The 23901-nt window shown below is 36.2% G+C and overlaps 5 protein-coding genes, 1 long non-coding RNA gene and 1 other non-coding gene across 10 annotated transcripts; all 7 read left to right on the plus strand.

Moving 5' to 3' along the window:
* Positions 1 to 1574: 1574 nt before the first annotated feature.
* LOC147930106 (putative polyol transporter 6) lies at positions 1575 to 3788 on the plus strand. The gene is made up of 2 exons (XM_087477701.1): positions 1575 to 2087; positions 2273 to 3788. Exons 1-2 carry the CDS (start codon positions 1988 to 1990, stop codon positions 3655 to 3657), a joined length of 1485 nt encoding a protein of 494 aa, XP_087333827.1. The 5' UTR covers positions 1575 to 1987; the 3' UTR covers positions 3658 to 3788.
* A 114-nt stretch (positions 3789 to 3902) lies between these two features.
* Positions 3903 to 5602, plus strand: LOC104729514 (uncharacterized). The gene is made up of 3 exons (XM_010448460.3): positions 3903 to 4376; positions 4465 to 4680; positions 5322 to 5602. The coding sequence occupies exons 1-3, from the start codon at positions 4113 to 4115 to the stop codon at positions 5382 to 5384; spliced, it is 543 nt and encodes a 180-aa protein (XP_010446762.3). The 5' UTR covers positions 3903 to 4112; the 3' UTR covers positions 5385 to 5602.
* LOC104729516 (plant-specific TFIIB-related protein 1) lies at positions 5577 to 8266 on the plus strand. Of its 2 annotated transcripts, XM_010448463.3 has the most exons (4): positions 5659 to 6383; positions 6991 to 7149; positions 7351 to 7509; positions 7595 to 8266. In XM_010448463.3, exons 1-4 carry the CDS (start codon positions 5790 to 5792, stop codon positions 7805 to 7807), a joined length of 1125 nt encoding a protein of 374 aa, XP_010446765.1. In that variant the 5' UTR covers positions 5659 to 5789; the 3' UTR covers positions 7808 to 8266. The 2 variants fall into 2 exon arrangements, with proteins under 2 accessions (XP_010446764.2, XP_010446765.1); XM_010448462.3 differs by having other exon boundaries at positions 5577 to 6383; positions 7351 to 8266.
* A 191-nt stretch (positions 8267 to 8457) lies between these two features.
* On the plus strand, positions 8458 to 9941 carry LOC147930107 (uncharacterized). Its single transcript, XR_015573957.1, has 2 exons — positions 8458 to 8942; positions 9035 to 9941. It is a non-coding gene; the product is annotated as an uncharacterized LOC147930107 (long non-coding RNA).
* A 2255-nt stretch (positions 9942 to 12196) lies between these two features.
* On the plus strand, positions 12197 to 14641 carry LOC104729519 (uncharacterized). 3 transcript variants are annotated; one of them, XM_010448464.3, is made up of 6 exons: positions 12197 to 12489; positions 13082 to 13173; positions 13260 to 13436; positions 13526 to 13624; positions 13715 to 13960; positions 14047 to 14641. In XM_010448464.3, the coding sequence occupies exons 2-6, from the start codon at positions 13117 to 13119 to the stop codon at positions 14347 to 14349; spliced, it is 882 nt and encodes a 293-aa protein (XP_010446766.1). In that variant the 5' UTR covers positions 12197 to 12489; positions 13082 to 13116; the 3' UTR covers positions 14350 to 14641. The 3 variants fall into 3 exon arrangements, with proteins under 3 accessions (XP_010446766.1, XP_019088926.1, XP_010446767.1); XM_019233381.2 differs by having other exon boundaries at positions 12391 to 12579; XM_010448465.3 differs by lacking the exon at positions 12197 to 12489 and adding an exon at positions 12582 to 12958.
* Positions 14642 to 14961: 320 nt separating this feature from the next.
* TRNAI-UAU (transfer RNA isoleucine (anticodon UAU)) lies at positions 14962 to 15035 on the plus strand. The gene has a single exon. It is a non-coding gene; the product is annotated as a tRNA-Ile (tRNA).
* Positions 15028 to 20338, plus strand: LOC104729520 (vacuolar sorting protein 39). The gene is made up of 12 exons (XM_010448467.3): positions 15028 to 15763; positions 15876 to 16087; positions 16283 to 16414; positions 16498 to 16641; positions 16890 to 17002; positions 17118 to 17553; positions 17722 to 18051; positions 18229 to 18450; positions 18535 to 18777; positions 18999 to 19454; positions 19542 to 19640; positions 19821 to 20338. Exons 1-12 carry the CDS (start codon positions 15349 to 15351, stop codon positions 20019 to 20021), a joined length of 3003 nt encoding a protein of 1000 aa, XP_010446769.2. The 5' UTR covers positions 15028 to 15348; the 3' UTR covers positions 20022 to 20338.
* The last annotated feature ends 3563 nt before the right edge of the window (positions 20339 to 23901 follow it).

The raw sequence follows: 23901 nt of genomic DNA on the forward strand, positions 1-23901 counted from the left end.
AAAAACGTAATATTCGATAATACTGTGCATAGATGACGTTTACCACCACACGAGGTGTTACGGCTGCGCACATATGGTGTATACTGTTTAATCCAACATTTGATAAATTATTAAAAGTAGACTTTTCTTAGATTTCTTTTTATAGTTGAGACAAAATAGCGAATCAAAATTAATTATTGAAGATATTTTCTCTTTAATTGGACCCATTTAGATTTAGACTTTTTAGCTCCGTATAGGTTTTAAACCGCAAGACGTAGGTTAGGCTTGTACTTTGCTCTCGACATAGCAAGAAACTGCGTTTAATTTTTGATGGTTTGTATAACTTTCTTTTTCACTACAAAACGAAAGTTTTATTGGGAACAATTTGTTGTATAACGTTAAATTACAAGAATCCTCTATTTAGTATGAAATCATTAGTTACAAACATCTCTTCCTCCTTTTTTATTTGATTTGCCAATAATAGTTTCTTATTGTTGTTGGTAGGCATATTGGACTCTTTAACAAAATAATTCAGGTATATAAACCATTATCACTACTGTTGATTGATGTTGGGTTTCGACGAGTTAAAGGCCCGAAGGAAAGCTTGTTATGGAGCGGACGTCAAACCAATTAGTAGGCCTAACGCAGGCCTAGGAAGAGAATTCAGTTAGGAGGTCGAGTCAAACCGATGATAAGATTAAGAGATCGTGGCGAGATCGGAGGAAAAGATTCATGAGAAGTTGGAGTTCGTTTAGCTTAAATATTCGAAGTTTGTAAAGAGAAAACATACGTGTAATTGTGATTATGCAAAAGAAATCTAAGCAATACAAATCCAATTCGTCATTCTTCATTGTTTTTCTTGATTTAAACCGAAAACCTGTCCAGGTTATACTTCCTATTCAAATCCATTTAATTGTTGTTTCTCATATCAACAACTATCAAAAGTATTCATGTACGAGCTTCACATAAGTTTTTTTTTTGGTTTTAGGTTTCTCGCCTACAAATCATTATATATCACCAAAAACAAAAATTCATGTATGTGAAACTCGAAGATATATATTTAAATAATTAAGAAAGACAACAAATATCCGAATTTAAGTATTTGGTTTATTGGCTGAATTCACAAAGACATTATATGGCTTTTCACATGATTCAAAGTCTAACTTTTGGATTTTCTTAAAAATAAATCCATTTAATGGGATGATAGAGCCACATGACTTTTCTAAGTAAATCATCTAAAAGTTCAAACTTTGAATAAAATTATTAAAATGGACCCATGACGTTTTACACTCTTCATAGTTGACCCCCACGAGGCCATGAGTGAAGCCAAAAAATGTGTTTGGTTACACACAGCGAGTCCAGTGACATAAACAATTTTAAAATTATTCACGAGGATAAAAAGACAAGAAAATTTAATAATCTTCACGAGGATAAAAACAAAAAGCAGATAATAAAAAATAGTTCTTATCCTATAAGACTCTTGTCGATGAAATACCAAAACAAAAGTCAACTTTGTTACACACACATAATGACATAAACGTTCTTATCCAAAACCACAACTTAACTAAAACTACTACTGCCAACTAAAGCATTATATCTCAGAGTTACCAAGTTTAGAGTCTGGTCAAGCTGTAAATTAAGTAATTACACAAGTAGCAAAGGTCCATAATTAGAATCTGATCCGGGTCATACGAATCTGATCACAAAACATGTTCCTTCTAAAAATACAAATAAAGAAGGATGTGGATGATTCTTGTCCACTGGATCCAATTAACTAAATCCTCTCTTAACAAGCTTGTGTCTTTCACGAGTCCTGTCTATATATATATTCATCGAATCTTCTCTCTGGTAATGAGAGCTTAAGACCAAACTCTTAACTAACTTTCAGATATATAAAAAGCTTATACATATAGTTGGGAGATACATTTATATAGTTTTAAGTCTGTATACTCTATAGATCTCTCTGATTATATTTTCTGGTAGTTACTAACGTGGTGGTGTATTAATCATGGCCGATCAAATCACCGGCGAGAAGCCGGTCGGAGTTAATAGATTCGCTCTTCAATGTGCTATTGTCGCCTCCATCGTTTCCATCATCTTCGGTTACGGTAAGTATTTAGTAAAAAAAAAAAAAATCTATAATAATAACATTTTTTTTTGTTTGAAAAGATCATAGGATTGTAATTTTGATTATACATGCATATATTATTGTTTAACGATTTAAATTATGTGGGATAGTATTATTATTATTATTTTTTATTAATGATCACTGATAAGATATGTATATGTATAGATACTGGTGTGATGAGTGGAGCGATGGTGTTTATAGAAGAAGATTTGAAGACAAACGAAGTTCAAATCGAAGTTCTCACCGGGATTCTCAACCTTTGTGCCCTCGTCGGATCATTGCTCGCCGGAAGGACGTCGGATATAATCGGACGGCGTTACACAATCGTCTTGGCCTCAATATTATTCATGTTGGGTTCGATTCTGATGGGTTGGGGTCCGAATTATCCAGTTCTCCTCACCGGTAGATGCACTGCTGGACTCGGAGTTGGTTTTGCTCTAATGGTTGCTCCAGTTTACTCGGCCGAGATAGCAACAGCTTCACATAGAGGACTCTTAGCTTCTCTTCCTCATCTTTGTATCAGTATAGGAATCTTAACCGGTTATCTCGTGAATTACTTCTTCTCCAAGCTACCTATGCATATCGGTTGGAGACTCATGCTCGGTATAGCCGCGGTTCCGTCCCTAGTGCTAGCTTTGGGGATATTGAAAATGCCAGAGTCTCCTCGGTGGTTGATTTTGCAAGGCCGTCTCAAGGAAGGCAGGGACATCTTGGAATTGGTATCGAATTCATCTGAAGAAGCAGAGATCCGATTTCAAGACATCAAAACTGCTGCGGGGATCGACCCTAAATGCAAAGACGACGTTGTTAAAATGGAGAACAAGAAGACTCATGGTGAAGGAGTGTGGAAAGAACTTATTTTGAGACCAACCCCTGCAGTGAGACGAGTTCTTTTGACCGCTCTTGGGATCCATTTCTTCCAGCACGCGACCGGTATCGAAGCCGTGCTTTTATACGGTCCGAAGATCTTCAAGAAAGCAGGAATCACGGCTAAAGACAAGCTTTTCCTTGTTACAATCGGTGTCGGGATCATGAAGACGACGTTTATATTCACAGCGACTTTCTTGTTAGACAAGGTAGGTCGGAGGAAGCTTTTGTTGACCAGTGTTGGAGGTATGGTCATAGCGTTGACAACGTTAGGATTTGGGCTTACAATGGCCCAGAATTCCGGTGGGAAATTGGCGTGGGCTTTGGTTCTAAGCATCGTCGCAGCTTACAGTTTTGTGGCAGTTTTCTCTATTGGGCTCGGCCCAATAACTTGGGTCTACAGTTCTGAGGTTTTCCCATTGAAACTTCGGGCACAAGGAGCGAGTCTCGGCGTTGCGGTGAACAGAATCATGAACGCCACCGTGTCGATGTCGTTCTTGTCGTTATCTAGAGCGATAACTACCGGAGGAGCTTTCTTTATGTTCGCCGGAGTAGCGGCGGTGGCTTGGAATTTCTTCTTCTTCCTCATGCCGGAGACGAAAGGTAAATCACTAGAAGAAATCGAAGCGCTTTTTCAAAGGGACGGTGATAAAGTACGCGGCGAAAACAACAGCGCAGCTTAGCATGTTTTAATCTCTATATTTTTTATCTTTCAATTAAACGACTGCGCTTTAGCGGTTTGATTCTCGTTAATCGCGATTGGAGATTTATCTTTCAATGAAACGACTGCGCTTTAGCGGTTTGATTCTCGTTACACGACGGCGTTTTAATGTGTTCTTTTGAGTGGCTTTTATCAAATTATAAACGAACGGTCACGATTGACGCACACTTAAAAGTAGTTCGTTACCAATTTTGATCAACGGCTAATATATCGCCAATTACTTACGAAAACAATGGCCCAGTTATTAGTGTGAAGAGAAGAGAGTGAACTCTCAGATTTAACAAAATTTAGCCGACACTTTCGATTACACTTGACTTGAGTCTAGTGAAATCGATCCATGAGAGCTCAGATTTGGTGTTTAGCAATAGCATCACTACTACGCAAGGTTCGTGAGAGTAGTTTATATCTGAGATCGAGATGAAGGAGGACGATGCGTTGCCGACGACGACGGCTAATTCAGGTACGGCGACGGGAACAGCTATGGCGAATTCGAAGAAGGAAAACTCTGATTCGATCTTGTTTGGAAGAGGTCGATACAAGTTCTGGGCGTTTGGTGCGATTTTGCTTTTGGCTTTTTGGTCCATGTTTACTGGCACCGTCACTCTCCGGTTAACTACCGGGAATCTAAACCGGTTCTCTGAAGATCTCGGGATTCCAAACTACGATAACCTCGACGTTCTGGTTTGGTTACTCTCTCTCGACAGAGTGATTTTGGTTGATTTGGTTTGTAAATTTGTAATTTTTGAAGGTTGTTGGAATTTTGTGGTAGGAAATGGAAGAGAGGGAGAAAGTGGTGAAGCATATGTGGGATGTGTATACGAGTAGTCGTCGGATCAAACTGCCTAGATTTTGGCAAGAGGCTTTTGTAGCTGCTTATGAAGAACTCACTAGTGATGTCCCTGGTGTTAGAGATGCTGCTATTGGTGAAATCGCCAAGATGTCCGTGCAGTCTATTACTATTGATCCACCTCCTTCCAGATCAATGGTGATGCTTCTTCATTTTAAATCCCGCTTTTTTAAACTGGATTGTTTAGTTTTCTTTGATGAGTTGTGGGATTAGTGAGTTAGAATCAGTAGATACAGTTTGAATAGATAGTAGATCTTGCCTCTTGTTTCGTACTTTTTTGGTTCTCTTTTCATAGTTTCTATTAGTGGGCTGGAGTTGCGTAATCTAATCTAGAACATCGATTGTGAGTGTACTTAGATAGAATGTCTCTGTATCCAAACATTCAAAGACCCGTATGAACTTTGGATACTCATAGTAGTATCTTATAATGGTCAAGGTCCAGTTTTTTTTGCTGAAGGTTGGGTCTTAAGATCTAGTGTTAGTATAGGTTATTACATTGTAGAGAACAGTTTAGATCTAGTGATAAACTATAATAGCATGTGGTTGAGTAGATTATGTCTTCTTAATTTTATGTTATGACATTTTAGATAGCTATAGCTTTCGGTTTTGTTTTTTGCATTTATGGCCAAACCCCTTTTGTAGAAGTTGGTTGGTCAAGTTTGGTAGAGCTTACACTACTCAAGTTAGCTTCTTGATAAACTTCAGAATTCATTTTTTGATATTTGGATTGTTCAAAGACAAGAGTTAACCCGAGTGTTCTCTGTTTTGTTTGTTCTCAGATCGCAAGGGATTTGGGAAGAAACTTGAAGAGAATTCTACACAAGCCAGCAACAAGTAGCTGATAATGGTATTGTTGGTATCACACGTTTACATGTAAACCCTCCGATCATATGGAGCTAAAAGATGAACTACCAAATGGATAGTTCAATTTGGAATATTAAATTTTCTTGTTTCGAGATCAATTTATATATTCTATCGATTGAAAAGTTACATAGAGCTATATATATGAAACAATGGATCCTTATGATACATCTATTCTTCTAAATTTGTGACTCCTGAATCTGTGTGTCTAGTGCAAGTTTAAGATCTCCATTGTTGCAAATTTTAAATTTTTTTATTTCCCTACATTTAACAGTTTTCTTGTAATATATTTGAAGTGATAAAATGATTACAATATTGATGTCTCTCAAAAGAACAATTTAGCGCAATTAAAAAAAAAAAGGAAAAAAGAGAGAGAAAACAGAACAATGAAGTGCCCGTACTGTTCATCGGCGCAAGGACGGTGTGCCACCACAAGTTCCGGTAAATCGATAACGGAGTGCTCATCATGCGGTCGCGTAGTAGAAGAACGACAGACGCAAAACCACCATCTCTTTCATCTCCGAGCCCAAGACACTCCTCTCTGCCTAGTCACTTCCGATCTCCAGAAGGCGGCGCAACCGTCTCCGGAAGACGAGGAAGATCCGTTTGAACCAACCGGATTCATCACCGCCTTCTCAACCTGGTCACTCGAGCCAAGCCCGATCTTTGCTCGCTCTTCGCTCTCTTTCTCCGGTCATCTCGCTGAACTCGAACGAACCCTAGAACTCGCTTCGTCCACATCGAATTCCACGAATTCGAATTCTTCGTCGACGGTTGTGGTGGATAATCTTAGGGCTTATATGCAGATTATCGATGTGGCGTCGATTTTAGGGTTAGATTCTGATATCTCTGAGCATGCTTTTCAGCTGTTTAGGGATTGTTGCTCAGCTACTTGTTTACGGAACAGAAGCGTTGAAGCTTTAGCTACTGCTTGCCTTGTTCAAGCTATTAGGGAAGCCCAGGAGCCTAGAACTCTTCAGGTACATACAAAACCTATTTGATTACTAGTTTTAATTGCAGTTTCAGCTACTGAGCCTTTATTTTCTTGAAACTGCATTGTGAATTTCTTGATTCAGATCGAAAGGTTTTGTTTCATATGTTAAATGTATGGGACACTTTTTTTTGTGGAATGGAATCATTTGCCTGTAACTGTATCTACCTTAGTGCAATTTCGTTAGTCCATTTCGTTCTCATTATTTTGATTTGAATGAAGTTTGTGCCTTGGTGGTTGATCCTGGTTAAATCTCTTGCACATCTGCCATAGAACGCTGTCGAACTTTTTGAATTCAGGAACTAGAACCTGTGTTTGCTAGATTTCTGAAGCTTGTGTTTGCAGGAAGGAATCAAGCGTTGGTGTATTACATTTTCAATATCAACTGTAATTGTCAATTTTCCTAGTTGTTTGATGATACTATTTCCCTCATAAATTAGCCTTTAGATGCATATTGATTCTTATCTAGAGACTGGATTTGTTACCACTCAGTGTGGACTAACTTATGAATTTATTATATTTGAGCAGCACTTCTTTCAGTTAATTATTTTGGACTAAATTTCTCTCTTATGTCTTTTTCTTGCGTTGCACAATAGGAAATCTCCATTGCAGCCAATGTACAGCAGAAGGAAATTGGGAAGTACATCAAGATTTTGGGAGAAGCTCTACAACTAAGTCAACCCATCAATAGCAACTCTATATCAGTTCATATGCCAAGATTCTGTACCCTCCTTCAACTAAATAAATCTGCTCAGGTGTGCCACTTACCTTATACTTCTTTTTGAAAAGCCTAAATTGCAACGTGAATGGTGTATCAATGCCTGGATTTTTCCCCTCCTTCAGTGAGACTTAGATATATCTGCTAATGACATTTCATCCCAATGCAAGATCCCCGAATACACTACTCTGATGCCTATTCTGATCCCAATGTATTTGACTGTTTTTAATCTTCCTAGGAACTTGCAACACATATTGGAGAAGTTGTGATCAACAAATGCTTCTGCACCCGTAGAAACCCGATCAGCATTTCTGCAGCTGCTATCTATCTGGCATGTCAGCTTGAAGACAAACGAAAGACACAAGCAGAAATTTGTAAAATAACCGGACTAACCGAGGTAACCTTACGTAAAGTCTACAAGGAACTGCTAGAAAATTGGGACGACCTGCTCCCATCTAACTACACACCAGCCGTCCCACCAGAGAAAGCATTTCCCACAACGACAATATCCACAACCCGCTCAACAACTCCTAGAGCCGCGGATCAACCTGAGCCAAGTTTCACGGACAGAGACAACAAGCCATCTGTCAAACCAATCGAAGCCTTTGATCATACCTACCAACAACCCAAAGGCAAAGAAGATAAGCAGCCAAAATTCAGACAGCCTTGGCTGTTTGGAACTGCCAGTGTCATGAACCCAGCGGAGATGATAAGCGAAGCAGGAAAACCTAGTGCTATGGACTATGATAAGCAACAACCTGATAAGCAGCAGCTAAGTGATAAGGACACATTGCCTATATATCTAAGACAACATAACCAATTCCCTTCAAATCCATCTCCCTCTGCAGGTATCAGCACAATCAATTGGTCATTCCGACCTTCTAGTGTCCCGGGATCTTCCATGAACTTGCCTGTTGTCCATCCGCCAAAACTGCCCCCAGGTTATGCTGAGATTAGAGGTAGTGGATCGCAAACAGGAAACAAGAATGTTAGTAATCCTCATGGAGACTTCTGCTAGAGAAACTATTAGATCTTGTATTGTGTTTGTCATGCATGTCTCTACAAGATAGTATTTCCTGAACATGTGATTGGTCGGGATTGACAAGAGCAGTTGCCGCCTTTGATATTGGGCTTTATCACAGCTCATTTCCTTTTATGGCCCGTGAAAGATTGTTCTAGAAGGTAGGCCAATATTTTCTCTTTAAAATATGATAATGACTTTAATAAATATAAAAGAAAGACCAAAAAAAAGTAAAATAAAGGAAGAGTCGTGAAGGAACTTGCTACGAAGAATATACCATTTTGTCAATGAGAAAACGTGCTTAGGTTCGACGCAATGAAATGAATTGGTAAAACACCAACAACGCATATTAGCTGTCTATTTCCCAAAACGCCTTTCTCTTGTAATTTTCTTTTATTTTTTATTATTTTTATGTGTAAAACAACCGCCTCACAATAATAAAAGCCCTAAAACACGTAATCTCTCCAACAAGATAAATCTCAAACCGTTCATCTTATATCTAATAAATCAATCTCGTCCGTCCATTAACCCTTACCCTCTCTATATATATAATAACGCGTCGATATATTAGTAGTATCTCATTGATATCCGCTTTATTCATTGATTCCTTCAACCTTTTTGTTCATCGTTTTCTCTTAGATCTCTCTACGACGTCGTCGTCTCGGAGGCTTCTCGATGTAGATCGTCACATATCCTCTTCCGATCTACAGATCGGCGTCTTATATGAAGAGATCAAGTTTCTCCAGTTGATTCATCGCAAGAAGACAGATCGAAGAGCTCAAGATCGCCGACGATCGGTTGAAGAACTGGTAATTATGGCTTCTCGTAATTGGATCTGATTCGTTTCAATTCGATTGAGTTAGATCTGGTATTTATTTGTTCGTTTGATTTCGGATTCCAGATCTGGTCTTGTATTATGAAATCGGGCTCGAGGTTCGTCAGATCTATGATGACACGGTGCTGATCTATCGATGGAGGTGATGAGAATTCATTTTTTGATCGAGCTAACCCAAATCCGTGGAGAGGAGAGATTGAAGAAGAAGAAGGGAGAGAGAAGGAAGCAGAGATATGTGAATTGATGTGAGTTGAGATGATTGGATGTATGAGATGATTTGATTTGGGACGATACAGCCTTTTGGGGATATAACTTTGAAAGAGGCTTGAGTTCTGATTAAACATCTTTGTCATCCGACCTTTGCCATGACAGGTGCGCTTGCATGGCAGGTCACAAAAACCTTAATAAAAAAAAAAAAAAGTTTCGTGTTGGGTGAGGGGAGTTCGCACGGGGGATTTTTATTTTTGCCCGGGTTCTCCCCTCTCACTTGTGTGTGTGTCTTGCGTCTCTCTCTTACTCTTTGACTCCCTTGATCTCGATTCCTCAAAAATTCTCAGAACATATCTCAAACGAATCGCATCCTAAAGACCAGCGGATCTGGAGACAAGCCTGGCCATACCTAAATCCAACATACTTCTTCAACAAAGGTACTTTCAATTTTCGAAGTTTCAATTTAAATTTTTATGCACTTTGTTTCTATCATAATTAACAGATCTGCATCAGTAGAACAAATCTGACTCTCAGTAATCATATAACCCTCGAATTGGCATTTAAATTTTGCTTCATACTCTCATATTGAAAGATGAAATCATTAATCCGTAAAGCATTGTTGGAGTTTAATTGTCTGTTCGATTGTTACAACAACTCCTAGCAATTTTCTATTTTCAGAAACGCAGTTTATAGTGTAAAGAACGGTTGTAGTGGAGATGTACTCTTATATTTTTTATATACATAAAGAAGTATTATAGTGAAATCATTCTGCCGAATTCTTTAAACATACTCTTGTATTAGTATATATTATCTTGTTTTGTATGGCTTTTACGACGATGGCAAGAGCGTTTGAGCATTGGCTCAAGTAGAGCTAGTTTTCAGAGAAGATGTAACAGGAGTATAGAAGGTATTTAGAACAAGTAATCTGTCTGATCAGTATTGGTATGATGAGATTTGGATTCAGTTCGACTCCACCGCTTTTATTTATTTTAGCATAGTTGATAGTTGATATCTAATCTTTTGAAGTTTTACCTAATGATGTATCTTGTGTGTTACAAGAGTGTCCTCCAACAATATTGCATTATACTATGGAAATTTTTTTAGTTTGCGAATTCTAGTGTTGCAGACTTTGTGGTTTTACTTTTACATACTGTTTTCAAACGGCTAATTTATACATGTTTGAAAGTTCGATTTATATCTTTGATTGGCTTTCGTTTATCATCCTTATTGTAGAGAGGGTTTGCTATCATGGTGGTTAATTAAGATGGGATGGAGGAACTAAGTTGAACAGAGGCGTAAGCTAGCTCATTGGCTTTAACCAATTGGGCAAGAAACTATGTTGAATAGAGGCTTAATTTTTAGCTAGCTCATTGGATTTAATCAGTTGGGCAAGGTTTGTGTTAATAGATCTGTAAGCTCAAAATGGTAGAGCTCTCATTTTATGAGAGGTTGGTGGTTCGAATCCACCCAGATCTGTCTAACTCTATTCTCAACTTTTTCACAATTTCTTGATACTGTCACATGATAACACAATTTTTTGAAGTGAAATTGTGTTTACTAGGGATGATTAAGATGTGCCTCCTTTGCTTTAGCAACCGGCCCGAAGGAGACTGGAATTGGTCAACGTTAGGGCTATGGCTGACATGGTATTTAAGATGCTAATAACAAGCAAGGACCTCAATATCCAATTTTTTCACTTGTAGCCCAAAATATTAATAGGCAAAGACAATAATATGATTTGTTTACTAATGATCGATGCTTAAACATACAGTATGGGGACTTTTAAGACTTAACTCAATCGCAACTTGCGGTGTGAAAACATTTTATTTCAAATAAATTTGCAATTCCTTCGTACAATTGAACTATTATATATAAAAAAACTTAAAATTCATGTGCGTGCATCAACAAGAAAAATATCATGTAAATGTGAATTCTTGATATAGAAAATTGTCAAATTGTCTTAACTTGTGCAAAGAAATTAGTTCAAATACTTTAATTTGTGTATTCTGTTTCTGCCCTAGTCTTCCAGAAGATCTCAATATTTAAAATGGACATATAATCGGTTTATATATATTTTGGTTTTCTTTATCCAAAAGAATGAAACCATAAAACCATCTGTAGTTCGGTTTAGTTGCGTTTTCGTTTGATACAATAATTCTAGTTTGATTTGGTTTCTTTTGAATTATTGTATTCCAAGGTTATCGAGGTCGGCTAAACATTTGAATACTAAACTAACGATGTGGTAACAGCAACAACTGATAATGTGTCTGCTTAATATTGACTGCAAAACAAAGAAAAAAATGTTAAATATACAATAACATTATTCTCAGTATATACCTATTTGAGAGAAGACAAGTACATAGATGTATATTACTTTATAGCAGGAAGTGATGATAGGTAAAAACTATTAAATTAAGTATCGATTTGGTATCGGATTAACGTCACATGGTGTTATTATAATGTTATTATGCCTTATAATAATCGTTCCAATGTCAATGCTGTTGATTTAATCAAAACCATAGAGATGCCAACTCTATGTTATACCGTTTTATTTGAAGAGTAAACCAAATCATATGCACATGATAGTGTTTATAAACCGAATCTTTAATGTATTTTAAAAATCAATAGATCGAGTAAAACGTTACGTTTAAATTATTTATATTATGTTAGCTGATGCTGTCTTTGTTGGACTTGTTGTCTTTCTTTATTTTTTTGTTGTTTTACCCAAACCTTGAAAGAGTGGTTTGCACATTTGAAAAATTGTTACATTTTTATTTATTTGAAGTTAATTATAGTTACGTATTCTAAATGACTTAGATCGTGAGTTCGTGACACAACATAGATAAAGACAGATAATTTAACCATTTGTATAATAAAGTTACAGAGACAGATAAAGACTTTGTTGAACGTGAAAGAAGGTTAGGATTTTGGAAAAACCACCAAATTATTATTACTTGATGGGGGGATCTTGTCCTCTTGTCATAAAATCGTTTCAGATCTGAATTATTTTTGTCCAACGCCAAAAATATTACTATAATATTTTCAACCAAAATGGGCCTTTCACAATAACAAACATAGGGCCAGCTTTAAATGGTTGAAAAAGAAAAGTTTTAATTTTTACATGCCACATAAATTGGTCTTAATAATATTATGTCTTCACGTTTCTAAAGCTTTTTTTTTTTTTAACTCCTTTTGAAGTGGGAATGATACTCGCGTGACGACCAAACTCCCCATTGATCCTTTCTCTCTTTCTCTCTCTCTCTCTGTGATCAGTTTCATCTACTGAAAGAAAGAAAGATCCGTATTATCAGGTGAGATGATTCTCTTTTACGTTTCTTTCGCTTAGATTTAGCTTTCTTCTCTGTTCTCTCTTGAGACGACGACGAAGATCATATAATTCCGTGAGCTTCTTTAATTTTCTTGTTGTTCTGTTTTTCTGTATCATGATTTTATTTACTGAATATTTTGGAAATGTTTAGATTCACGATCATGATTAGAAAACTTTTCATGGTGGAGAATTATTTTGTTTTAATGTAATAATTTTTTTGAATCACAAGGGTCATAAAAAGCCTTATTTATGTCTTTTTTGACAAGTCGTTTTATTAGTGCTTTTCTAGAAGATTTTTTTAGTCACCGATCGAGTCATCTTGTTTTATTAGAATTTTATCAGATGTTAAAGAAGATTCAAAGTTGGATTATAATGAAAATTCTTTTCCTCATTTGAGATCTTTATGTGGTAAAAATACTAGTATTAGAAGAACTCTTGATCCCGTTTTAGATGTAAGATTTTTGTGTTTATCAGTTTAATTTCTATTTATAGCCGATTCTTGGATAGTCTCTAGGAATTGGTGTGCTTAAAACTTGATTACAAATTTTCAAATTCTGTTTTGATCTTTTTTCTAGGCTTTGAAGCTATCTTCTTAAATTGTTAAGTAAACATGTTCAAGAGAAGGAATGCTCACCAACTCGAGGATGATTCTCACAAAGACAACAAGGTACGTACAAGAATTTTCTTTTTCACTGTATATATGATATTACTTCCAAAATATTATTGTAGTTATAAGAACTTGTAAAACATCAGGTTAGCGAATTGAAAGCCGCTATAGGACCACTCTCGGGACATAGTTTAGTTTTCTGCTCTGATGCTTCATTGAGGAGATATTTGGATGCTCGTAACTGGAATGTGGAAAAAGCCAAGAAAATGATTGAGGAAACTCTTAAATGGAGATCAACATACAAACCTCAAGAGATCCGTTGGGTACAAACAATTTGAGTTATTCTATATATACTTCATTTCAATCTTCTGTTTTCTTCCGCTTGAATCAACTTTTGAATGTTTCTTTCCAGAATCAAGTAGCACATGAAGGTGAGACAGGAAAAGTTTCAAGAGCTAGTTTTCATGATCGACAAGGTAGAGTAGTGCTTATAATGAGACCCGCGTTACAGGTTAGTAGTAAGCCACCTTTTTTTTAACATCTAACCTTTTCAAGAGTTTTAAATACTCATATATATATTTCATCTAATCATATGAAACAGAACTCAACATCACCAGAAGGTAATATAAGACATTTGGTATATCTTCTTGAAAATGCAATCCTAAATCTTCCCAAGGGACAAGAACAAATGTCTTGGCTCATCGATTTCACTGGTTGGTCTATGGCTGCTAATGTCCCTATGAAAACAACACGCGAAATCGTCTACATTCTACAGAATCATTACCCTGAGAGACTCGGTATCGCTTTTCTCTACAATCCACCAAGACTCTTCCAAGCAGTCTACAGGGTACACAATCATCAAATTTTGTCTCTTTCTCTTTTTTTTTTTGTTCTTTAGAAAAAGATTCATTACCTACTCTTCTCTCTGTGTAGGCTGTTAAGTACTTCTTGGACCCAAGAACAGCTCAAAAGGTGAAATTTGTGTACCCAAAAGACAAAGCAAGTGATGAACTGATGACATCACACTTCGATGTAGAGAACCTCCCCAAAGAATTTGGAGGAAAAGCAACACTAGAGTATGATCATGAAGTTTTCTCACGACAAATGTGTGAAGACGATGTCAAAACAGAAAAATACTGGGGATTGGAGGAGAAGCACTATCCCAAACCAAACGGTTTCTCTCCATCCGATGTTGTTCCTGAGCCGGCGACTTCTATAGCATCAGCAGCTAGCTGAGACCTTAAGAGTTGAATATATATACATTATATATATATCGAGAAAGAAGAAAAATAAAGGTGTATTCTCTCATTGATAGAAGAAGAGCCAATTATAGAATGTGCTGGTTATCTTGAAGATTAATAAAGTTCCATTAGTGAGCCAAAGACTTTTTAATAAATGTTTTTAAATTAGCAGAGACTATTCTTGCCATTAAAGCTTATGTACGTGTGAGAATATTGTTACCATGTGTAATTTCCTAGTTTTGTGTTCATTAATTGAAGATATATGAGATTAATCTCTTTTGTGTTCATGAGTATACATTCTAGTTCTATGTACTTCCATTTCTGATGGAAATAACAACATTGCATGCTATTTTATAACAACATTGTCGTTTACTCGATATGAAATAATCAAATCTATATTAATAAATGCCTTTTAGCAAAAAAAAAAAAAAATCTCTATTAATAAATATATTTATATATTATTAAATAATCAAATCTATATGAATAAATATGTTTATGGAAATAATTGCTATCAACAACATTTTCGTTTACTCCATATGAAATAATACTCCATATGAAATAATCAAATAATTAATAAATTTAGTTAATGATATTAATAAACATAAGCGGTCCCGTAGCTCAGTTGGTTAGAGCGTTGGTCTTATGAGCCGAAGGTCGCGGGTTCGAGCCCCGCCGGGACCATTCGTCCAAAAATTATTAAAATATTTTGCAATTTTTTATTTTCACTTTTTTATTTTTTTTTATGGTAATTTTCTAAATCAAACGCACGTTCTCGATTGTGAAAAAAAATCATCTCCGTCTCTGCTCCAAGTTGAATTCAAAGCTCAGAAATCGAAAAGGATGAATCTTTCGTAATAAAAATCGTTTCTTTTGTAATCATTGGACTTAGGGTTCATGATCCCACTCATCATTCTCCAGATTTTGCCCCAATTTGTTTTGTTCTGATTGGATTCGAACTCCATGAATCCTTTGTGATTTTCAAAAGCTCGACGGAATGGTTCACAACGCATATGATTTGTTCCAGCTTCTCAAAGATTGTCCCGCTAGGATCGATGCTGTTGAATCCTACGGCTCTAAGCTCTTCGCCGGATGCTTTGACGGTTCCCTCCGCATTTACTCTCCGTCGGAATCTTCCGCTTCCGATCCGTCGGAGCTGCATCAAGAGACTTACGTGCTCGAGACGACCGTATCTGGATTCTCTAAGAAACCGATTGTGGCGATGGAGGTGTTGGCTTCGAGAGAGTTGCTTCTGTCTCTCTCTGAGTCAATCGCGTTTCATGGACTTCCTAATTTGGAGACTGTTGCTGTGATTACTAAAGCTAAAGGTGCTAATGCTTATTCTTGGGATGATCGGCGTGGGTACTTGTGTTTCTCTAGGCAAAAGAGGGTCTGTGTTTACAAGCACGATGGTAAAATCTCTTGAGATTTTGTGTACTCAATTTTGAATCATCATGAGTCTACCACATTTGGGTTGGATTTTGATGAAGAGTGTTGTTTCTGATGATTGGTGGTATTGTTCAGGAGGAGGGGGATTTGTAGAAGTGAGGGACTATGGAGTTCCTGATACTGTCAAGTCTATTTCTTGGACCGGAGAAAACATTTGTTTAGGCATTAAAAAAGAGTATGTGATACTTAACACTGCCAATGGGACACTCTCTGAGGTGTTTCCTTCTGGTAGGGTTGCTCCTCCTCTTGTGATATCTGTACCTTCTGGTGAACTTATTTTGGGAAAGGTATGTGTTTGGCTTGGTGTTCTTACAGACTCTGTATTAAGATTTTGAATGTGTTTCGTGGGCAACATTGTTTTAATATCTGTTAGTTGTTGTGTGTGATATTCTTCTTGCCCCCAATATTGTCACTTTGATCTCTTCGTAGATTTCAGATTGTTTTGGAGTGTCTTCTTTATTAGTTTCTTTTGGTACTTGTAGGAGAACATTGGAGTTTTTGTTGATCAAAATGGAAAGCTCCTTCAAACAGAGAGACTTTGCTGGTCAGAGGCCCCAACGGCTATTGTTATTCAAAACCCGTATGCGATAGCCTTGTTGCCTCGCCGAGTTGAGGTATATAGAATGCCTGCCTAGCGACATTCCAGTTTGCTTCTCTTCTCGTTTGCTCTTATGCCTTTTGGCTTTTGTTTTGATAGATTCGCTTGCTTCGAAGTCCATATCCTTTAATACAGACAATTGTTCTTCAAAACATTCGTCGCCTTGTCAAGAGCAACAATGCTGTGATCATTGGTTTGGATAACTCTGTTTGTGTTCTCTTCCCTGTCTCTATTGGTGCCCAGGTATTCACTTTAGCTGTGAGAATATTAATGTTTCTTGTTACTGCTTATGGTTTCTCATGGATGAATATGAGAATGTATTACACAAAATATAATAATATGATATTACATTTTATCTCATATGTTAGTTGAATATGACACTATTTCAGTTTGCTCGTTTTTTTTTCCTTGGTATGTAAAAGTGATGGGAATTTGCTTTAACTCTAGTAGTTGCTTTGAAATATTTTGAAAAGGTTTGAGTTTCATCGCAGATTGTGCAATTAACAGCTTCGGGAAACTTTGAGGAAGCCTTAGCTCTATGCAAATTACTCCCCCCTGAGGAGTCAAGCCTACGAGCTGCGAAAGAGAGTTCAATTCATACAAGGTTTGTTAAGCTAGAAGCCCTTCTCTACCTCTAATAGTTACCCATTAATCATAATGTGCACAGAACTGCTCATTATCCTTATGTTCATATTCAACACATTATTTTCATGATACAGATTTGCTCATTATCTTTTTGAGAACGGGAGCTATGAGGAAGCCATGGAACACTTCCTTGCATCTCAAGTAGATATCACACATGTACTTTCCATGTATCCATCCATCATTCTTCCTCAAACGACTATTATTCCTAAACCAGAGAAGATGGTGGACATTTCTGGTGATGAAGAATCTCTGTCAAGAGGTTCATCCGGCATTTTAGATGATATGGAGTCTTCATCTCCCCGGTACTTTTTGGAATCTGAGGACAATGAAGCCCTTGAATCTAAGAAAATGAGTCACAACACTTTGATGGCACTTATAAAGTACTTGCAGAAGAGGAGGCCGGCTATTATCGAGAAGGCCACTTCCGAAGGAACAGAAGAGGTCATTTCAGATGCTGTTGGTAAAACATATGGGGCATATGATTCATCTAAGTCTAAGAAGTCCAGCAAGGTGGATATGATTTATCTTCCCTAATAGCTAATTGATGACTAGTTCTTGGATAATAAGACTTTATATGCTTTTGGGAGCTACTGATTGACTAATCCCTTGAAAACAGTTTTCCTTGATTTGGATGTTTGATAGTAATTTTGTCAAGGGTTTAACATCTTTTTTCTGCAGGGACGTGGTACGATCCCGCTTAATTCAGGTGCCAGGGAGATGGCTGCGATCCTTGATACAGCTCTTCTCCAAGCACTTCTACACACTGGCCAGTCTGGAGCTGCGACAGAGTTATTAAAGGGTGTCAACTACTGTGACGTTAAAATTTGTGAGGAGATTCTCATGAAAACTAAAAGTTATTCGGCACTATTAGAATTGTTCAAAAGCAATTCGATGCACCATGAAGCCCTGAAGCTTCTTAATCAGCTGTCGGAGGAGTCCAAATCAAACCAGTCACAAACTGAAGCTACACAGATATTTAGTCCTGAGTTGATCATTGAATATCTCAAGGCAGGTTTTCTCGTTGCTAACCTTTTGTCTCGTCTATCATTAGATTCTAAATGGTCATAGAAAACGAAAAATTTGTCTGATTGAAGATAACTTAGTCTACATTCCCATTTTAAAGTTGAATATTCTAAGAAGCAGCTGTGAGATGCTAACTGTCTGTTGGTTGATTTCTCTCTGCAGCCTCTCTGCAGGACTGATCCTATGCTTGTCTTGGAGTACTCTATGCTTGTCCTTGAAATCTGTCCAACTCAAACCATCGACTTGTTTTTGTCTGGAAATATCTCGGCTGACCTTGTCAATTCGTATCTGAAGCAGCATGCTCCAAGTATGCAGGGTAGATATTTAGAACTCATGATGGCAATGAATGAAACCGCAGTTTCTGGAAATCTCCAAAACGAGATGGTGAGAAAATATCACATATGCGAAGCATTTTCATTAAGATTACATTACATATTATTGGCAGTAACAATTTAAATAACGTTACAGGTACAAATCTACCTTTCGGATGTGCTTGACTTGTATGCTGCAAAAAGTGCGCAGCAGGAATGGGATGAGAAGGATCATCCTCCTGAAAGGAAAAAACTATTGTCTGCTTTGGAGAGCATCTCTGGGTATAGTCCACAGCCTTTGTTGAAGCGTCTTCCACGTGATGCTCTCTATGAAGAGCGTGCAGTTATATTGGGCAAAATGAATCAACATGAGCTTGCTTTGTCGATCTATGTTCACAAGGTACCAATCGATAATCTCCACGTATACAGATATAATTGATTTTCTTGAACAAATAATCTTCTAAATGTTGGCTAGCTGTGCTTATAAAATACTTTGATATGCAAATGCATCTTGTAGATGTATCATTGTATAGGTAAGTATATAGAATTCAGATATCCTTGGATTCTATGGAGTGTTTCTTATGGCTTAACTCATTGGGTTTTTTTTTTCTGTTCTTATAGCTCCATGCACCTGATCTGGCACTGGCTTACTGTGATCGTATATATGAGTCCGTTTCTTATCTACCATCTGGAAAACCGTCAAGCAATATCTACCTCACAGTGCTGCAAATATATCTGAACCCAAAGAAAAGCGCAAAGGACTTTGCAAAACGGATTGTAGCTCTAGGATCATTCGAAAGTTCAGACACCACGAAGATGATGGACTCTGTTTTGTCTTCAAAAGTTAAAGGAGGTCGTTCCAAGAAAATTGTTGCAATAGAAGGTGCTGAGGATATGCGATTTGGTCTCAGTAGCAGCACTGACAGTGGAAGAAGCGATGTTGATGCTGAAGAACCCATGGAAGAAGGAGACTCCACCGTTATGATTTCTGAAGTTCTTGATCTGTTGAGCCAAAGGTGGGAAAGGATCAACGGTGCACAAGCCCTTAAGCTTCTACCTAGAGAAACTAAACTCCAGGTAAAATGTTTTGAATATGACTTGTCGCATGACTAGTACTAGCATATTATTGAAGCTCATCCCAATTCTTTATCCAATTCCCTACAGAACCTGCTTCCGTTTCTTGCACCCCTTCTAAGAAACTCAAGTGAAGCACACAGGAACTATTCAGTCATCAAGAGTTTGAGGCAGAGTGAAAACTTACAGGTATGTTTGTGTTTCTGGAAGCCAAAGTAATCACATGCATATCTTTCTCGGTCTAATCTTACTTGGAATAAGTCAATTGAAACCACATATGCTGACTATAAACTACTGGCACCTAGCATAAAAAGAAGCTCTTAGGCTTGATGTCATTTGTAACGAAGCAAATTAATGTGAAACAAATAGGTGAAAGAGGAACTGTACAAACATAGGAAAGGAGTAGCGCAAGTAACAAGCGATAGCATGTGCTCATTGTGCAACAAAAAGATAGGAACAAGCGTCTTTGCTGTTTACCCCAACGGGAAAACGTTAGTTCACTTTGTCTGCTTCAGAGATTCTCAAGGTATGAAAGCTGTTTCAAAGACATCACATGGAAGAAGACGGTGAGGTCATCATCATTACTGTAACAAGGACAGGTTTAAAGCATCTTTATTCTTTTTTACAAAACTCCAAAGTGCAGTTAAAGAAAAAGCTCTTTTCGTTGTGTCTGTTTATAGAGAGAGTTGGAGCTAATATGTTTGTGGTATTTTATTTTCTTCTTTATTGGTTGACAATGATGGTCTTAAGTAAACCAGTTTGGCTCTTGTTGTAAAATCTGTTTCCTGAGTTAGTTTATATAAGAGATTTTGTGTAATTGGGACTTGGTCGATGAGTGATGTGTATGGTGGTCTCTTTGAGTTCAATGGGTACACAAAGTTGATAAACATTGTTGTTACAATATAAAGTGACAATTACAAACGATTATTATTTTTAGGAACGAACGATTATTTTAAACTCAAAAAATTTGATTCTCATTGATTCTAAAATTATTAATTTTTTTTTTTTTTCATCTGTATTTTATATATTACTGATTGAAAGTCTACACCACAAGTCACTATAAAATTATTAATTAACAATTATACTTTATTTAATTTAACTTTGGAAAAAAATGTATTAAAATGCTTTGACGCGATGGACCGGGAAACGTGAATTGGGCCGTACCTGTATAAGGCGATAGTTCGTTACGTTATGGGCTTGAATGGATGTAAAACACGCTGTCTCGTTACGTTGGGGAATGAGAGAACCAAAGAAGAAGCAATGGAGTAATAACTATGGGCTTTGCAATGCAACGAATGGAGTAACTGATCTTGTTGCTTTTGAGGTCTAGAATTTTTCTTTCTTTTTCATTTTTTTTTTTCTGTTTTCCTTTCTTATTTTTAAGTTGTTAGTATGGCTAAAACGAGCTGACGTTACCTATGCTAAATCGGTAATGAAAATTTAAAACAGGTTATATAGCACACTAGCTTTTTGCATGCATGCCATGCACCATGATTTTATATAGAGCAAGAAATGTGCCTTACTTAGGAATAAATAGATGCAAATGCAGGGTAGATTATAATAAGATTACAAGTCACGTGAGTGAAGAGACATGACATGTAATGTGAAATTACAAAGTCGAACACTTAGTGTCTTGGGGTAATCGTTAGATCTCGTGTTCTACGAAGCAAAGAGCAGAAGAAAGAAGAGAGAGAGAGAGAGAGAGAGAGAGAGAGAGAGAGAGAGAGAGAGAGAGAGAGAGAGAGAGAGAGAGAGAGAGAGAGAGAGAGAGAGAGAGAGAGAGAGAGAGAGAGGCATATTTTGGGAAAGCGGTGGTCGTATCTCAATTGAACCAAAAATTAACCAATCTCAAGACCGATCGGATTCTCTTTGTTCCCTCTCTCTCTGGGTCTCTTCTTGGTGTTTTATATATTCATTTCATCATATATACTCTTTCCTGTTTCACGTATTTTGTCCGTTCGTGTTTGGCGGCACACGACGTCGTCCTCCAACAAGATTATTATTGTATTGATATATCTTAACTGTATTTTATTATTGATATATCTTAACATTAACCTCAGTATGTTTTGTTCTGGAATATTAGTGTTTTGACAACACTTAATTATGTTGAAAAATGTACACTACGATAATGCATCTCAAATATTAATATATGACAAACATAAAGCGTACAATTATTTAATATTAATTGATTTTAGTTCAAAGCTTATAAATTAAACATAGTTTAATAAACGTAACACATTTTGACCTAACCCATATACTTGAATCATTTCCTTTAACTGAAATTGGTTCGGTCGATCTAAATCAAATTTATTATTGATGCAAAACCATATATACTTGGTGCTGGATGAGAATATATATATATGTTCTTGGAGAATAACGTAACTTCGTTATTTGAAATCAAAAATAACAGATAGAAGGGAAAGAGGAGGATAAAGGATAAAGTCAAGATGAGCTTAGAGCTACAGAGTGTACTCATGGGTTTATTCTCTTTGTACCCTTTTTATTTTATATAATTTAAATTTGAGTTGGAGTTTTGCTTCTTTGACTAATCAGTAGAAATATAGAATCTCCCTCTCTCTCTCTCTCTCTCTCACCAAGCTAAAGAATGAACACAATATGTAATTGCTTTAAAATCATTGCAAAGTATCTCACTTGGGTCACATTTACCTTTATTCCTTTTTATTCCACTTCTAACTTGAACATTGGCTAGTTTGATTCCTTAACTCCTTAAAAGCACCGATCTTGACGATTACGAGATCTCTCATGCATTGGCCACTATATCGTATCAACATTCAAGGCTTTTTACACATACAAAACCATTTTTCTATTAAGGCTTAAACCACCTCAGACAACATTTTATTTGTATTATTACGACAATCTAAACTCACTTCGGTCATTAGAATATAGACTATGGTAAGAAGAGGAGAAAACTAAGGATCAAGTGAATAAAAATACAATAGGCTCATCATGCATAGATGAGAGTAGGAGGACACGTCAAATTAGTGAAGCAAAGCGATGACGTGTGAAAGAAGGGGACTGAGAGATTCGGAAAGAAAAAGAGGGTTTCGAGATGATCGTGATCGGAGAGAGAGAGAGACCAGATCCTTGGAAGACCGTGACATTGCCAGTCACGTGCCTCTTTTTTGACTACCTTCCCCTCTCTCTGTGCGTGCTGCTGCTTTAACTGCAGATGTACTTATCATTTTTATTTACTTACTTTACCCTTTAAAATATTACTCCATAGAAGTACACATCAAAAACACTGTAGTTTGCTTAGCTATGTTAAACAAGACTGGTCACTTGGGGGTGGTATAGTAAAACTTCCTCCACGTTAAAAATCCTACTATATTGAGAAGTATAAATATGAAACTAAACTTAATATGTGTAAAAAATTACATTCAATTAACATTAGAAAAACTTAATTAAAATTAATTAATTAATTAAATATAATTAATTAATTTAAAACGAAAATTGGGGACCCATCAAATAAAATAAATTATAGAAAAGTAAAAAAAAAATCTATTAGAATTCAAACTAATTCGTACTTAAAAACAAAAAAATTAACAGCTAAGGTTTTAAAAATCTAATCGAATAAAATCAATATAACTACAAATTTCATTAAAAAAATTGCAGCACGGGTTAAAATTTTTATCAAAAATCTAATCGAATAAAATATATAACAGTTCTGTTTAACGGCTTAGATTTTAAAAATTAATAAATAAAAGATATAAATATAGTATCTTATCATTTCCTTCTTTAATTTCCCCTATTTTTATTTTATTTGTTTGAATTACTCAGTTTCAAATACAGAGAGAGGAAGATAAATAAATAATAGACTTTAGTCATTACATGCAAATGTTTTATTGACAGGTTTTTAATAAACATTTTTAAAATACAAAAATTATAATATAAGCAAACCAAATTTTTAATCACAAATCATTATAAATAACATAATAACAAAATAAATTATTACAAATTTTCATCAGAAAAAAGTTCAGCCCGCAGTTTTCCGCGGGTTAGTATCTAGTTACAAGTATTCAATGAATTTGCCTAATAAAACCAATATTCGTCAGTATAATCTGCTAGGTGAAACGTTTTACTATAGCCGTGGTCTGTCTTTTTTTAATATCTATTTTAACATTATGGAAAAATCGCTTAAAAATGATAGGATTATCAAACATAAAAAGGAACTTAACTAACTAAGAAATTATACATATTAATCTATTTTATTTCTGTTATTCATTTAGAGTAAAACTAAAATCATGGTTTCGAAAATCATTTGGTAATTTTTTAAGAAAATTCTTGAAAGTAATTAGTCGTGTGTTATTATGTGGATCACCAATACAAAAAGAAATGGAAATGGTGAAACTTCAATAAAGTTAATTATCCGAAGAACTGAACAAAGACCCAAAACATATTTAAAATATTCATTGCAACATCTTTTAAGACA

This window comes from Camelina sativa, chromosome 12, assembly GCF_030686135.1.
Source record: "Camelina sativa cultivar CO46 ecotype springtype chromosome 12, ASM3068613v1".
NCBI classification, from domain to species: domain Eukaryota; kingdom Viridiplantae; phylum Streptophyta; class Magnoliopsida; order Brassicales; family Brassicaceae; genus Camelina; species Camelina sativa.

Excerpts from the sequence above, each read along its gene's own strand:
- LOC147930106 (XM_087477701.1), top strand. The coding sequence starts at position 1,988 with ATGGCCGATCAAATCACCGGCGAGAAGCCGGTCGGAGTTAATAGATTC. Across the intron at positions 2,088-2,272 it reads TTCCATCATCTTCGGTTACG|ATACTGGTGTGATGAGTGGA; the intron begins GTAAGTATTTAG and ends GTATATGTATAG.
- LOC104729514 (XM_010448460.3), top strand. The coding sequence starts at position 4,113 with ATGAAGGAGGACGATGCGTTGCCGACGACGACGGCTAATTCAGGTACG. Across the intron at positions 4,377-4,464 it reads ACGATAACCTCGACGTTCTG|GAAATGGAAGAGAGGGAGAA; the intron begins GTTTGGTTACTC and ends ATTTTGTGGTAG. Across the intron at positions 4,681-5,321 it reads CACCTCCTTCCAGATCAATG|ATCGCAAGGGATTTGGGAAG; the intron begins GTGATGCTTCTT and ends GTTTGTTCTCAG.
- LOC104729516 (XM_010448462.3), top strand. The coding sequence starts at position 5,790 with ATGAAGTGCCCGTACTGTTCATCGGCGCAAGGACGGTGTGCCACCACA. Across the intron at positions 6,384-6,990 it reads AGGAGCCTAGAACTCTTCAG|GAAATCTCCATTGCAGCCAA; the intron begins GTACATACAAAA and ends GTTGCACAATAG. Across the intron at positions 7,150-7,350 it reads AACTAAATAAATCTGCTCAG|GAACTTGCAACACATATTGG; the intron begins GTGTGCCACTTA and ends TAATCTTCCTAG.
- LOC104729519 (XM_010448464.3), top strand. The coding sequence starts at position 13,117 with ATGTTCAAGAGAAGGAATGCTCACCAACTCGAGGATGATTCTCACAAA. Across the intron at positions 13,174-13,259 it reads ATTCTCACAAAGACAACAAG|GTTAGCGAATTGAAAGCCGC; the intron begins GTACGTACAAGA and ends GTAAAACATCAG. Across the intron at positions 13,625-13,714 it reads TAATGAGACCCGCGTTACAG|AACTCAACATCACCAGAAGG; the intron begins GTTAGTAGTAAG and ends CATATGAAACAG.
- LOC104729520 (XM_010448467.3), top strand. The coding sequence starts at position 15,349 with ATGGTTCACAACGCATATGATTTGTTCCAGCTTCTCAAAGATTGTCCC. Across the intron at positions 17,003-17,117 it reads GAGAGTTCAATTCATACAAG|ATTTGCTCATTATCTTTTTG; the intron begins GTTTGTTAAGCT and ends TTCATGATACAG. Across the intron at positions 19,455-19,541 it reads CTAGAGAAACTAAACTCCAG|AACCTGCTTCCGTTTCTTGC; the intron begins GTAAAATGTTTT and ends AATTCCCTACAG.